A 15,628-nucleotide genomic window follows, 5' to 3' on the forward strand; every position below is an offset into this window, starting at 1 on the left:
CGGTGGATTAATGTATCTAGTGTAGTGATTGGTTAACAGGAATGACAGACATACAATATGTTACTATTAATGACATGTTAGTGTGAATGATTTTCCTGTTCCTGTCTGTATATCGATTTAATTTTTTGTATGAGAACCTGTGGCTAACAGGAGAGGTGCAATTCCACCTTTCTGTGTTAATCATGTATGGCACATACCTAGAATAAACTAGAAATCCATCAGGATAGAAAGTTTCTTTTTTTGCAATAGTCTGTTATGGACTACAAAACACTGAAACCTTATATTTATTTAAAGTTAAAGTGCTTTTGTTATGATGGTAGCATACTTCCACCAGGTCATCTTTAATGTCCTTTCTAAATAAAAGTATCAAGTCTGATGTGACATTCTGGTTATAGCATAACTGTCTTTTGTTTTTCCTGGATACACGTATTAAGAGTAAGATTTTTTTTTATGTGGTGCCTTTGCTCATGTTTAAATGGATACTGTGATCTTATGTGAGTGTGCATAAATAATATGCAAATTATGGACACTAAAGAATATTTTTTAGCTTGTAGTCCCAGAGAAATGAGGATTTCCTATCAGTAAAATACGTTTTTTTTAATAGATGAATTTATAGATTGTTTTGATATTGATAGTTGATTAACAAGCAGCAAATCAATAGTATATTTTAACTAGCAGTTAATGGCTCATTTTTTTTCTTAACCTGTATCTATACCAGCACATTTGTTGGTAAGGGATGTGAAAAAAAGACCCATCCTTGACCGACATAAGTTTCACTGACTAGTACTGGTGTGGACATTATGTTGGCAGGGGATGCTCCTCTGCCAACCTAGCAACTGCCGCTCATTGGGCTGGCTTAGCTATGCTGAGGGGAGAGTTCTAGCCTGTTGGCGTAGAAAGGCCACTTGGGAAACCTCAGCACTGCAATTGCACCAGTACAGCTGTGCCATTGTAACGTCTCTAGTGTAGCCATAGCCTTAGTAAGGATGTAAAATCCCATTTAATTGGTTAACATTTTACTGGTTAACCGATTAAAGACTAACATTTAACCGGTTAACCCACTAAGGTGTTTGTGGACTGCTTCCAGCTTAGCTGGAGCAGCCCCTGCCTGCAGCCTCCTACTGCCACTGTGGACAGGGGCTGATCTATGAATTGGGGTGCTGAAACCCCATGCTGCTGCCTCTGTATCAGTGGCAACAGCGTGGGGCTGCGGGCAGCTTGTCTTCGATGGGAGCTTATCTTTAAACAGTCTCTGCTTGTGGACCGGCTCCCGCCTGGCACCTTGCAGTGCTGCATCAATACAGGGGCAGAAGAACAGAGGGCAGGGGGCTCTCTGGGCGTGGGGCTGGAGCACAGCGGCTGCCAGTCTCGCCTCTGGAGACTATAGAATATTCGACTAACTGTTAAGTATTCAGGTGGTCAGTTGATTATTCTATTACCTGCTATCTAACATCTCTCTCAAAAAGTAATCCTTTTTTAATCACTGCCTCTGTGGGAGAGATTGAAATTACTGACCTATGTATGAAAAGCAGCTCTGTATGGTGCTCTGTTTGAAATGGCCAGCCCTCTGTGAAATGAGAACTTGTTTATAATCCTTATATATGATCAGTTTATACAACCAACTATGATAATGCATAGATAGGAAGATCAGACCATAAGTTTCTTGTTTTTTATTAGTAACTTATTTTCAAGAATATCTATTTTAAAACTAAAAATTAGTTATCTTTTTTGTTCTCTCACATTATTTTCTTTTATTAATCACAGGGTTGATTTGATTTAAACGAAGATGATTTAAATAATAGATCTAAATCAAGTTGATTTCAATTAGGGATGTGAAATGGGCAATTGGTTAACTGGTTACCTGGTAAGTTTCACAGCAGCTGGGTTGCAGCAGCTCCTGTCCCCATTTAATCAGTTAACCGGTTAACTATATTAAATAGGATTTTACATCCCTAATTTAAATTGATTTAAATCAAGGTGAGTTGCATCACCAATTTAAATAAAGTTTTCTACTGATACTACTTCACACGTTTCTTCAAATAATGGTGCAAATCTGATCATTAAAATGTTAATTTACTGCTCAGTACGGTACTTTAGAACATATGAGAGTATACTTTGTGTAACTTTTTTAGATAACTTGATTTTCATTTATTTAAGAAATAGTACCTAATATTCATTATTTGTGTGAAACTGCAAATGCAGCAGCCATATATTGGCCAGGAGGAATAGGGGGCGGCTGTGGGCCGGAGGCCACGACTCTGCTTGTCCCAGGGCAGCTGGTGGGCAGGAGCCTCGGGGCGCAGACTCGCTGGCCGGGGTCCCTTCGCATGCGCCTGCAACATTGCCTGGCGAGGGAACGTGCCCAGCTCGCGCTCCGTCTTGCTGGCCTAGCCCAGCTGCCCGGGGCTGATGCTTCTCTCCCCCAGACATTTGCAAACCACCTTGTGCCCGGAAGCCTTACTACACTGCAGGTGCCTTGGCGCGTAAGCCAGTGGCCTGCCCCGGACAAGCCAGGCCTCTCCACTTGGGATTCCTAGCCCCATGGGCTGGCCAGCGCTGTGTGGTGCTTGTCGAAGGCCAAGGCGCTGGACCCGAATCAGTCGGTCCGCTGCCTGCCGGCCAGTCAGCTGGTGACCTGCCCAGGCACCTGACTTCCTGCCCTGGCCACTTGCTGTCCTGCCCCACTGGTGCCCACATTCTCTGCAGTATCTATTAAGAATGGTAAAAACTAAATCATACATGGAAGCACAATTGTTCTTACCTTTTATTAAACTATATCTTAAATATTACATAAATGTTTCACATTTGCAACTGCAGCAGTCTCCTGGGTTGCCAGCTGACGGCTGTTCTGAAACTTTTTTTAATTTCAAATTTTATTAACTCCAACAGACAAGTCCTCAGAATGCTAAGTGTATGGTGTCCTTAAAATTTCTACAACTAGTGCTCATTTTTCCCACTCCCGCAGTTGTTTTGACGCAGATCTGATTTCAAGTTACCAAAAAAGCTAAGGCTGACTGTTCTTAGAAATCACTTAATTTTGGAGTAAACTCCATTGAAAACAAGTATAGGATGGACTTCCTTTGGTAAAGCTGAGTTATGCTGAAATAAAATAGGGAATAGACATAGGGCATCAACATTGAGGCATGTAATATTTAATACAAAATAAGAAAATGCCACTCAATGGCAACCGACAACTCTAGATTTCTTTCAGTTTTCTGTGTTGTATAAGTGATAGGGGTGTTAGCTATCGACTAATTTAATAATCATGTAACCGCATCAAATTTTAGCAGTTACATGATTTTTCGATAGTCCTCAGGCATGGGGCTGGCAGCCAGTGTGCTTCTTTCCCACTCCGATGAAGCCCCCACCCCACCCCATTGCCTTGCTGCGCTGATGACTCTGTATCAGAGGCAACAGTATGGGGGCAAGAGGGCAGGCGTCTATGCAGGATCTGGTGCTCATGGGGAGCAGTCTCTCTTTCCTCTCTCCCTCCTCCCCGCTGACATTCTGGGAGGCAATATGCTTGGGCAGCCAGCTTAAAAGCGTCCCATGTGTGCCAGCTTAAAAACGTCCCACGTGTCCTTCCTGTCCCGCTCACCCTTTGCTCATGGGGTGGGGTACCGGCTCCTGCTTCCCTGCCCCTTGCTGCCTCTGATACAGAGACAGCGGGGAGTAATGCATATAGTCGATAAGTCTGGGCTTATCGGTAAATTTTATTGATTGTGTAGTCGACTACATGCTGACATCCCTAATACTTGGGTGATAGATTCTAAACCTAGTTAACCAATTAAACAAATGATAAGGATTAGCTAAGCTAAACTTTTTTTCTAGCAACATCCAGCATAGCAAACAGCTTAGGAATTGACTTGATAAATCACGCTTACACTAAAAGGCATACACCAAAAGTCTTGAACGATGCATTACTATCTTGATTCACATTCTTCTTCAGACACATCCATGTCTTCATCCACATCACTTTTTCCCCAATAAACAGTTTTCCTTATGATTTTTCATTTTTGCAAGTAGGCCTTTCATCATATGTTACACTGCTTACACTTGACATGTTCTTTTTATTCAGGGAATAAATTTCTTCAAAATATTCTCAGATAGGATTTCTCTTCCACCCAGAAGCTGAGACAGTTTTTCTGTGGCAAAGTGTAGGGGAATATAGAAAGCTGTGTATATGCTGAATGTCTTCCATCTTCTTTTCCAGTTCTTTCCTATATGTTGTCTAGGTCTTTAGACAATGTCTTAAATTAACTCTGCTGTATTTGGCCTAGACCCACCATCACATAAACACAGAACAGAAACAATCCTGTCCAGCCAGTGTCTTTCTTTGTACATTTCTTTAGTCTGCTGAAAAGCAGATATTTAAAAGTCCAGAACTTTCAAGGGGCAAGAGCTGGTAGTTAGGCTGGACAGACTAGAGCAGTGGTCCGCACTCCTCCCGGTGCATGGCCACTTCCCCCGGTGCGCTGCGCACCCGATTGCAGCTGTAAGGTGCACAGCGCGTTGGGTGGAGTGGCCGCGCATGCGCCTGGGGCAGAGCCGCACATGTGTCGCGTGCCGGCTGCCCGGGGTGCAGGAATGGCTTGAGCCGTCCCTGCGCGCCTGCGTCGCGTGCCCGGGGTGGGGGCCGCACCTGCGCCATGTGCCCGGGGAGCAAGAATGGCTTGGGCTGGCCCTGGTCACTCGGCGGATGCACATAAATGCCCCGGTGGGTGCCATGGTGCCTGCAGGCACCACGTTGGGGGCCACTGGAGTAGAGCAGTGGCTCCCAACCTTTTTTATGCTGTGGTCCGGCAAATCCACTCTCAGACATTTGGCAGACCGGTAACATTTTATCTGCACAAGTAATCAATATGCAGATATGTAAACAAAATGTTACCAGTCTGCCTAGCCCAACGGTGGGCAAAAGGGCTTCCGCGGGCCAGATACGGCCCGCCAAGTGGGTTGATCCAGCCAACTGAGGCCCTGACGCTCCCCCTCCCAATAAAGCCTGGGGGTGGGGGAGCGCACAAAACGTTCTCCTGACCTGGCAGGACTATGCAGCACTTTGAAGCACCATGTGCTCCTTGCAGGGAGGGAGGAGACGTCACGTGCTCCCGTACCCTAAGCCCTGATTGGCCTGGGGGCAGGAGGAGCGTGCAAAGTTTCCTCCGCCCTCATTCTTGCCCTGTGAGGAGCATGTGGCACTTCAAAGTGCCATATGGTCACGCAGGGCAGGGGCAGGGGGAAGGAACCTTCGCTCAGTTCCCCCCTCCCTGGCCCTGATTGGCTTGGAGGTGGGGGTAGTGCGTGAAGCCTCCTCCTACCCTGCAAGGAGCATGTAGCGCTTTGAAGTGCCGCATGCTCCTCATAGGGCGGGAGGAGGGTTCACGTGCTCCCCAGGCCAATCGGAGGGGGCGGCGGCACATGCCTGTCAAATTGAATGTTTGGAGCTGCGTGCTTGGACATTAACAGCTGCTCTGCATGTGTGCCCCAGCACCTAGTGGGAAAAGCATGTGGCTGTGGCGGCTCCGGGCAGTTCCAAGTTCGGGGGGCAGGCTTGGTCAGTGGCGTAACAAGGAGGAAGCGGGGGGGCAGTTGCCCCTGAGCGCTAGGCTGGGGTGGGAGTGCACAGCCCCACGCAGTAAGCCAAGTGCTGGTGGGCCACTTGCTCCCTGCAGACAAGCCACTGAAGCAGGGCCAGGTGGCAGGAGCAGGCACTTCAAAGGTTGGGTTGCCATACGTCCGGTTTTCCCCGGACGTATCCTTGTTTTCCCATGTTAAATTGCCATCTGGCCAGCTTTTTTAAAACAAAAAATGTCCGGGTTTCAGGAAGGGGGCGGCCTCACCTGTCTTCAAGGGAATGTTCGACTGTCTTTCAGAGCCACGCGCCTTGACAGTTCACGGCCACTCTGTGTACGGGCTTCAGTGCCTGGAGGGAGAAGTGCGTGGCTGTGGCAGTGGCTCTGGTGAGACCATGGGTATTGTTAAAAGAATCTAGGGCTACCTGCTTCTGGGGGAGGACGTGGGCATTGGGTTAGTGTGTGTGTGGGGAAGGCACTAGGGGTGCCTGGCTGTGCAGGAGGGGTGAGGGCATTGGGTTAGACAGGGGATACTTTTTTTTTTTTTTTTTTTGAAAGGGGTACTTTATAAAAAAAAAAGGTTGAGAAACACTGGACTAGAGTATTAATTCATTATGAGACTAAGTAGATTTAGCGTGTTTGTGATGAGATTTAATAGTAACTGATTTTTAAATGAGATTTAGTATTTTATTATTAAAAAAATCCAATTTAAATACAAATCAATGTTAATTGTTTTTAAATAATTTTTATCCACCCCGATGAATCATAGTTCTATATAGTCCTCAAGTGTACTTTTCTTCTGTTTAGCCTTATCCCAGATACCTTCACATTATTCTCATGCCAGAATTTCTGGCAACACTTTGGGTGGGCAAGAGTAAATGGAACTTGCATGTTTACTTTTTTTGCATGTGCATAAAGAAATAAAATCTCATTGCAGAATGGAATTTTATTTTATTTTGGTGTTTTAAGAAGGCTAGTTTTGAGAACATTGGTAATAGGCTTTAAGTATGAGCTAATCTTCCGAAATCTTATTGGAAACATTTGTTAAAGTCTTTCTGCACTTTTACAAACTGTCCCATTAGTTTCTTGTGCTAAGAAAAATGTAAATACTTCCTTCCCAGAGCAGCTTTGAAGAATTTGTAGATTACTGGAGCATAACAAAAGATAAAACAGGTTTATCTGAGAAATTAAAGCTTCTACTGATCCTTATTTCTGCTATAAACTTCTGTTTGTTTGTCCATTGAAAGAAATGTAATTTGCGAAACAGAAACTTGTTTTTATGCTAAGCATGTTTTTTAGAATTTAAATGACTAAGCAGGGCATGGACCTAGCATTGTTAGTGCTTTGGCAGAACCTCATTTTCTTTTCTGTATATGTCAGATAGTAAATCTTAAATTATTTTCTCTCTTCCCATTGTGGCATCATTTACACATGACTTAGGTTTAAACTTAATTTTTTATCTTTTTAAACACTGAAAATTGTTTTAAGCTACTTAGTTAAAAATCAAAAAGTTTGCTTTTTTCAATGTGCTTTATTTTGGCATAACATGCATGTTCAAACTAGTTTGTTTTGTCTCAATTTTTAGATCTCTTATCTCTAGTTTTTGTACTTATTTTGTATCTGCTTGGCTGTGTCTACATTGGCACCCCTTTCCGGAAAAGGGATGCTAATGTAGACTTTGGAATAGGCAAATCCGCGGGGGATTTAAATATCCCCCGCGGCATTTGCATTAACATGGCTGCCGCTTTTTTCCGTCTTGGGGAAAAGCCGGAGAAAAACGCCAGTCTAGACGTTATTCTCCTGAAAATAAAGCCTTTTCCGGAGGATTTCTTATTACTTTTAAGTAGGAATAAGAAATCCTCCAGAAAAGTCTTTATTTTCCGGAGAATAACGTCTAGACTGGCGCTTTTCTCCGGCTTTTCCCCAAGCCGGAAAAAAGCGGCAGCCATGTTAATGCAAATGCCGCGGGGGATATTTAAATCCCCTGCGGATTTGCCTATTCCAACGTGCTACATTAGCATCCCTTTTCCGAAAGGGGTGCCAATGTAGAAGTAGCCCTTGTGTTTTGGTAAAGTTGAATATTTGCTGTACCTTGACAGGTATTCATTACAGCTTTTCATCATGTTAACAGCTCAATATTTCTGTTACTTAAACACTCTTGTTCTGTAATATGAACCCAACATGTGCATGATACATACAATTAATCATAAGTACTAGCAAGTTTTATTAAAAATTATGCTAGTAACCTTCCCAAGTTAAAACATTTTATATATCTGATTTTTGAGTTACTACAGTGTGGTATTGCATGTCTGACAACTTGATAGAATGAAAAACTTCTGGCAGGTTATCTTGGACATAAACAAAACAGCCACATGTACCAAACACACAGTGGTGGAACTAATTAGGTACTTAGGAAATGACTGGCAAGATGTTACCTTTGCAATGGGTGGTTGAGAAGCTTTTTGCACCATTGACCATGAGGACAAATTATTGCAATTAGATAACTTTAACTGGAGTTAAAAGATGAAGATAGGAAAAAGTGAGATGTAGATGAGCATCACTTTTTCCTCTTCCCTTGATTTTTAACAAATATGCCAAGCATATTTTTCCTAAGAAATTAGGTAAAAGTTTTCGAAACTTGTATGATTTAGCAAGCTTTAAACTGATTATATAAACAAAATACCAAGTAAGAGGCTCAAAAGTTACTCAAGACATGATTTCTAAATATGAGCCAATCATAAAGTTAGATATGGAAATCTGAACTTACATCTGGGAATCCTTACCAGAAGCTTGAGAGTCAACAGAAGAGCAATACAATGTAACTGTTACATGCAGATAAAATGGAATAATAACCAGAGTACAAGGGCTGCTTTATTCAAATAATTGTTTAAAATAGTCTTTTATAATGAAAGCATCTTTTTTTAGTAAGTAATAAAAGTGTGTGTTTCAACAATTCTAATTTGATGGAAGCATGGTAGTACTATTTTGATTATTTTATTATATGTATTATACTGCATAGGAGACCGTGTCACGGACCAGGACTTTATTGTGTTTTTGTTCTGTTTCTGCAACACCTAAGACAGTTCATGTGCCATGGATCTTACAAACTAACACTTACGTTTGGTTAATTTATCACTAAGTCTAAGTTTGTAAATGTATAAACATATGTAGTGAGATGAATGGAGCTTCTGTTTTATCCTTGTTGTGTTTGATATTTTCTTGTTCTTGAATAGGTATTTCAAGGCATTTTATTATTCACTGTTTTTAAATTGGGATGTTTGAGGCTTTTTGTATCAGCATGAAAACTGTCAGCTATTTTGTAAATCTCTGATACTTTGCAACGTAGGTAAAAGCAGAGGACACAGGAGTAAGTTTTCATAAACATAGTGTTAATTTATTTCAGTTTGTCCAGGGATTGATACTGCAGTTGTGGTTCGTGTAACTTATTAGTCATTGGAAGTTCAGTGTATGGAAATGTCAACTGTAGAGGATAGTTTAAAAATATTATTACACAAGACCTTTGTTGTCCGATCAGGAACTTATTTCCAATGTCAGAAGTTGGTCTTTATTTGGCTTTCCTGAACCCTCTGTACTTATGCCTTTGTTGGGACCACTCATATTCTAGTCCTTTCAGTGGCTAGGAAAGTACATCTCTGAGGGTCTTTTTTTTTTTTTTTTTTTTTTTTTTTCCTTTCTGTAGTTTGGCTGATATTCAGTGGTGTAATAATGTGTTAATGAAAAACTGTTAAAATGTAATATAATACAGTAATACTGATCTATCTTTTAGTAGTATCACTCCCGTCCAAATTAAGGATGTTAGGGAACGGTGGTTTGGCTAATCATGTAGTCGATACATTTTGTATTGACTACACGATAAATCGATAAGGGGAGCCACTCTGCAGAGCCATGGTTGGAGTAGCTCCTGGCACCGGCACGAGCTGGAACTGAACTTATGTCAGCTCCAGAGTGCTGTGGCTCTGCATTTAAAATGCAGCGGCTCGGTGGTCCCAGACCAGTGTGAGCCGGGACTGCTCAGTCCCAGCTCGCGCCTGGTCCTGTAGTCTCCTGTCCGCAGTCAGCCTGGGCTGCAGCAAACAGAGGTGGAGAGGCGGGCGCCAGCTTTAAAGTGAAGCTGCCTTACACCCCCTCTTTCCCCCCGCTGCCTTTTACAGAGGCATCAGTGTGGGGCAGAGGCAAGTGGAAGTCGATATTTGTGGAAGCTGGCTCCCGTCTACTTGCCCTTCCACATGTAAACACGCAACTGTTGTAAATTTCAGCTGTTACATGTTTACTAAAATAAGGGTATTTTAACATTCCTAACTTGCTCCAAGTGTTCAGGTTCTCCTTAAGCCAGGACTACGAGGCTTGAGGGTCGCATGTAGTCCATGGCCTGTTTGTTTGCGTTCTGCAGTGCGATTTGGGTTTATGCAGGGCTGAACATACGGCCCATGGGAGGAAGCCAAAACAAAAAAGCAGTTAATATAATGTTGCTATGCGTTTTAGTAGTTAAATTCCTGGACTGTCATTGCTCATTAAAAGTGCTGTCATGTGGGTGGAAATCGGGTAAATATTGCATTTTATTAATATCGGCAGAACTGACTTAAATAGGGCCTGTGTGTTGTGTAGTCTTGCCTTAATCTTTGTGTTCATGCCCGTCAGGGTGAAAGAAGCAATTTGCATATATTTCCGTATATATTTGCATGAATATGCAACCACGCTTAAGTTGCAGCCTTCGGCATGTGCTGTGAGTATCATTGTGGCCCCCAGGGCTTCCAAAGTTGAGTAGCCCTGCCTTAAGCTATAGCTATGGATCTCAGCATGTCATACTAAATATGAGAAAAGACTGTTCATGTTTTTTTCTCTTATTTTTTAGGTTGCACAGAGCATTGAGGATCACCATCAAGAAGTAATTGCTTTCTGCAGAGAAAAAGGTTTCCATGGTTTGGTTGCATATGACTCCGATTATGCATTGTGCAACATCCCTTACTATTTCAGTGCCCATGCCCTAAAACTGAGCCGTAATGGGAAAAGTCTCACAACAAGCCAATATCTGATGCATGAAGTTGCCAAGCAACTGGACCTGAATCCAAACCGCTTTCCTATTTTTGCTGCTCTGTTAGGTAGGTTAAATAATAAGATAATTTTATGTAATGTGACTAGTGAAACTTGCAACTTACATTTCTCTTAACAGTGAATGATTTGTAAAAGGTATATGTGTATAATAGCTTTAACAAATCTCTTTCCTTTTTGATCTGTTTCCCTTTACATTGTTTTTGAGCTACTGTATTCTGTGCATATGGAGTGATAGAAGCTTTAGGTTTCTTGTGGCACTAGCTTGTGCATGTCTGTGAATGCAATCAACTTTTGAGTCTGGAGAGCTGCTCTATGAATAGCTGAAAAGGTTGTGAACAGAGTAATGCAAATCTCTTATGGAAATAAAGCAGGAGTTCTGCAAAAGCTTTCACTAGTCAAAGCTTTTTACTTCATGAATGGGAACAAAGTTTTCAGTCAGCTTTAGTCATATTAATACACAGTATTTAAGCTCTCCATTTAATTACCCTGGTTTATCTTTCAGATGGGCAGATGTACTTGTGTACTCTGTCCATTCATGCTAAAAATATTGAATCGTGCAGGTATTTTGCACTTCCAAAATACACTTTATGTCAAATATGAGTGCTATGCAAACAGCAGTGTCTCAGCTGCCCACATCACTTCTCTGTCACTGAGGTAATCTGAGCAGCTGTTTACCTGAATGGCAATTTATGTCTATAACCGAAAAGAACTATATTTAATTGAAGCTGCAGGGAAGTACTGGTAAGAAAGATACTACTCTCTTAGTTGGAGTTTGGCTAGGACACATTCTTGCTTCAGATGATAAATGCCAAGAGATCTTTAATGGGCCCAACTAGTGAAGACCTCTCAGTTTCGTGTCTCATCTGTAAGATGTCAGTTCTACCAGCACAGTACTGCCAGCACCATTCTAGCACTTCGTTCTGTTAACTGATTTGCTATTTACTGCAGCACTGAGGTTTTCTATGAGAGACCTCCGAAGAATAAGACTTACAAAGACTGGTATCCTAAATTGTATCTGGGCAAAAAGTATTGAATAAATGATTTCCTTCATGATATGCTGCATAGAGCACCAGACAAAGCAGAGAGATGTGGATTCTATTTCCTCCTCTCCCATTGACTTGCTGAGCGACCTTGGGTAAATCACATAATTTCTTTGCCTTAGTTCTTTCTCATCTATAAAATGAGTATAATACTTCAAGTGCTTTGATATCTGTGCAGGAAAAGGGCTATGTATTACTCCCTTGAAGTGCTCTAGTAAATGCTAAAAGCCATATATACATACTTTGTCAAGGCTAATATTTTCCTATTAAAAAGTGAAATCCTGCTTTACATGAGAATGGAAAGAGCCATATATCAGCGAGTGAGTCAAAAGAGGCTTGCGATGTGCCATGCAGGAAATAGATTATATTTCTAATTGTATCATTTCATGTTTTCTTTCCGTGTCAAGAATAGTTATCACAACCACTCCCAAAGTACATACATTACCATTACTATGAAATACTTGTAAAAAAGCTAGTGATGTTAGTAGTTTTATGAGGGTGGTAGTTGATAATGCTCTTGATACAATCTGTCTAAACGCACATTTTAAATTTAAAAAAAAAAAAACAGTCCTGAGAATTTATTTTTATCAGAGAAAACCTGGTCTTTCTGTGATTTAATGTTTGGAATTACTTGTAAGCTTTTTGAAGTATATTCCACTGATATGTCCAGACACTAACCCTTTGAGACCAATAAAGTTACCAGGTATTTTTGTGGATTGCTTCATATTGGTTCAGAACATTGAGCTAACATCTTGATTGATTTTATTGTTTTCTTATTTTATGGAGTGAAAGTGATGTAGCTATAGAAAAGTTCTATATGAACTCTGGGCACTTGAACTGTAGGATTCTGCAGGCTTATCAGTACTATAATGTTTGTCTTTGAATATTATAATGCATGCTACTGAATTAGGTGCTGCAGTAATATAAATAATTAAACTTTTATAGAGGTTTATAATTATAATTACAGTCATTCCAGAATAAATTACTGTTGTATCAGAATAAAATCACTTATTTCAGAATAGTGTGTCTGCATGGGAGAGTTATACCAACATAGTCACAGTAGAATAATAATTTCACTGTAGTTATGCCGGTCAGTTTTCCTTTTTGGGCAAGCTTTTAGTCTTGTTAGTTAACGCCCTGTTAAAGTTCACCTTTTGGGCTGTAAGTTTTTATACCTGATGCTACTCAAAGATGAATTGTTCTTGAAATATAGAGGATGAGAAAGGGACCACCGTTACAGAATATGTACAATGTGAAGACAAGTGATGACTTCTCTTACCAAAAAAAAAAAAAAAAGGCACAAAATTGTGGGGGTTAAATAATTGAAACTTGGCGACAAGTTCCAGCAAAGTGATTGGATCAGTTTTGGGGGTTTAAAAATCACAATCTGTGAAGAGAGTATGGTATGTTTCTTTTTTCAAGCTTCTCTGGAAGTTTTCTGTAACCAGAGAACGTAGTTTGTATTGTTCAGGTTTAATTTAGCTATGTATTGTAGAAAGGAGAGTGCCTCAGATATTGGGCAGTTAAGATGCTGCCAGGGACACATCCTCTTTTTGGGTATTGTGTGCACTTAAAAGCATATGATCCAACTCAAAAACAGTGGGAGTTTGGATCCCTTCATTAAGTATTGATTTGTACACGTGAAAACCTTGTGTGAACCTGTCTCTTTGGAAAACTAAGCTCAGTGTGAGGTACAGGGATCTTATTCAGTGTACTTCTTAGAGGGGACAGTGTCTTTAATTCATGTCTTAACATTGTTATTAAAAAATATTAAATGTCATAAAAATGGGGAAAAATAATAAAAAACTGAGATTGCCTAGTTAAGCCCTCAGATCAGGAAATAGTGGCGTGAAGGTTGCTTGTGTAACCTTAATCTCTTCTCCATTGTGTGTATGAAGTGTAAGAAGTCTAATTACAGAATACTATTTTTTAATGCAAAATACTGGTTTTTGGTGTTTGTAAATATGTTTCTTAAAGTGTAGAGTCTGTATATGGTATAGCAGACATAGGGTACGTCTAGACTACTTGCCTCTGTCGCCAGAGGCATGGAGATTAGGCTACCAGACATAGTAAAATGAAGCGGTGATTTAAATAATCGCCGCTTCATTTAAAATTACATGGCTGCCGCGCTGAGCCGACAAACAGCTGATCAGCTGTTTGTCGGCTCAGCGCGATAGTCTGGATGCGCGGGTGTTGACATCAAAGGTATTTGTCGACCACCCAGGTATGCCTCCTGGGATGAGGTTTACGTGGGTGGTCGACAAATACCTTTGATGTCGACATTTTACTATGTCTGGTAGCCTAATCTACATGCCTCTGGCGACAGAGGCATGTAGTCTAGACGTACCCATAGTAAATAACTAAGTGCACCTGCATCTTCTACTGCATATGTTGAATTGATTTAAATGTTCTATATAGTACAGGCAGTCCCCGAGTTACGCGGATCCGACTTATGTCGGATCCGCAGTTACGAACGGGACTTTTCTCGCCCTGGAAGACGGGAGCAGCGGGACGCCCAGATGCGCCGCGGTCCCACTGCCCGCGTCCTCCGGGGCGAGAAAAGCTGCTCCACGTCTCCCTGGTCTGCTGGGGGGGAGCCCAGCAGACCAGGGAGACGCGGAGCAAAGTTGCGGAGCATGCAGGCAGCGGGACAGCCCAGACGCGGGCAGCGGGAAGCTCCCCCCCCCCCCCCAGCAGACCAGGGAGACGGGGAGCAAAGCCGCGGAGCACGCCGGCAGTGGGACAGCCCAGACGCGCCGCTAGTAGTAGACATCCGCTGGTAGTGTGGAGAGGGTGACTAGTAGCATGGTATTGGTTTCCCTCAAATCATTTAAATATTTTTCTTTTCTTATAACCAATTGCTATGGTTGCCATAGCCTTTCCTTCCCATTCATAAATCACATATTGCTAAGGGCTGATATACATTGAAAACTTATTTTGACTTCGTTGCATCACTCAGGACTATGAGAAATTCTGTATTATAGTTAGCTTGCCCAATGTAGATACAGAGATGTTAATAAAAGAGCTCTTCCATTGACCTAACCACAGGTACTCAGAGTAGTTGTAACGGAAAACTCCTTCCATCATTGTAGGAGGCATCTACTCGTTATGGCATTACAGAAGCATAGTTGTACTATACCTGTGCTGCTACTGTAGCAACTGTAGAGTGGGACATACTCTAAAATACTGAAGCTGTGAAAAAGTTTAAAAAATCCTGCTTTAAATGACAGCATTAGAAACTAGGCCTGTTTCCTTTTTACAGACTTGTTAAATATGAAAAAACACTTTGTTGCTACATTTATGATTGTTAAATTTAACTGAGTCTGTAAGGATTTCTTTTCTCGGTTTGTAAAATCCATTTTTAGAGATGATGTAATCTGTTGCCTTGTCATCAGTGAATCATTTTCTTGCTTTATTCAAGTTGTTGCCTCTCATTTCTTCAATTATTTTTTCTGATTGCAATGTGTGCTATGCTTTGGAAGATCAAAATTATTTAAATAACTTTCTGCTTTACTAAAATGGGTTAGGTAGTAAATGACCATCCAGCTTTGTCATTAATTTGCTAATCCTTTTAATTCCCAGGTTAACCAATTGACTGGAAGGTAGTATTTACGAAGTAATTAGTTTATTAAGCAATGTGGTTCTTCATCTTAAAATTAGCAAATATAACGAAAATATGGGGAGAGAATAGTTTCAGATGGTAGCTTAGTTTCATTTTTGAAAGTAGGATTTTGTTAATCTCTTATACCCAGCATTGCCAGATAAGCCAATTTGCTTGATATTTCTCATGCGTATTGTTTGCTGAGGGCAGACTGCTGTTGCAAAGGTTTTCAAAGCTGATTGAATAGGCCACTTTGAAAATACGAGAGCTTTATAAAAGAACAGTCCTCAGTATTTCAAAAGTTACCCTACAGTTTTTGGCAACCTTACCTCAAAATGGTTTAA

At 41.3% G+C, this 15,628-nt stretch overlaps 1 protein-coding gene across 1 annotated transcript in view; it reads left to right on the plus strand.

The window, feature by feature from the left end:
• FAM120A (family with sequence similarity 120 member A) overlaps positions 1-15,628 on the plus strand; it is a 111,626-nt gene that overhangs the window by 4,352 nt on the left and 91,646 nt on the right. Inside the window, exon 2 of the mRNA XM_075939695.2 lies at positions 10,444-10,690. Coding sequence (XP_075795810.1) covers positions 10,444-10,690 — 247 coding nt within the window. The remainder of the gene's footprint in view (positions 1-10,443; positions 10,691-15,628) is intronic.

The sequence above is a fragment of the Pelodiscus sinensis genome, chromosome 11, assembly GCF_052426305.1.
Source record: "Pelodiscus sinensis isolate ZL-2025 chromosome 11, ASM5242630v1, whole genome shotgun sequence".
In the NCBI taxonomy this organism is placed as follows: Eukaryota; Metazoa; Chordata; order Testudines; family Trionychidae; genus Pelodiscus; species Pelodiscus sinensis.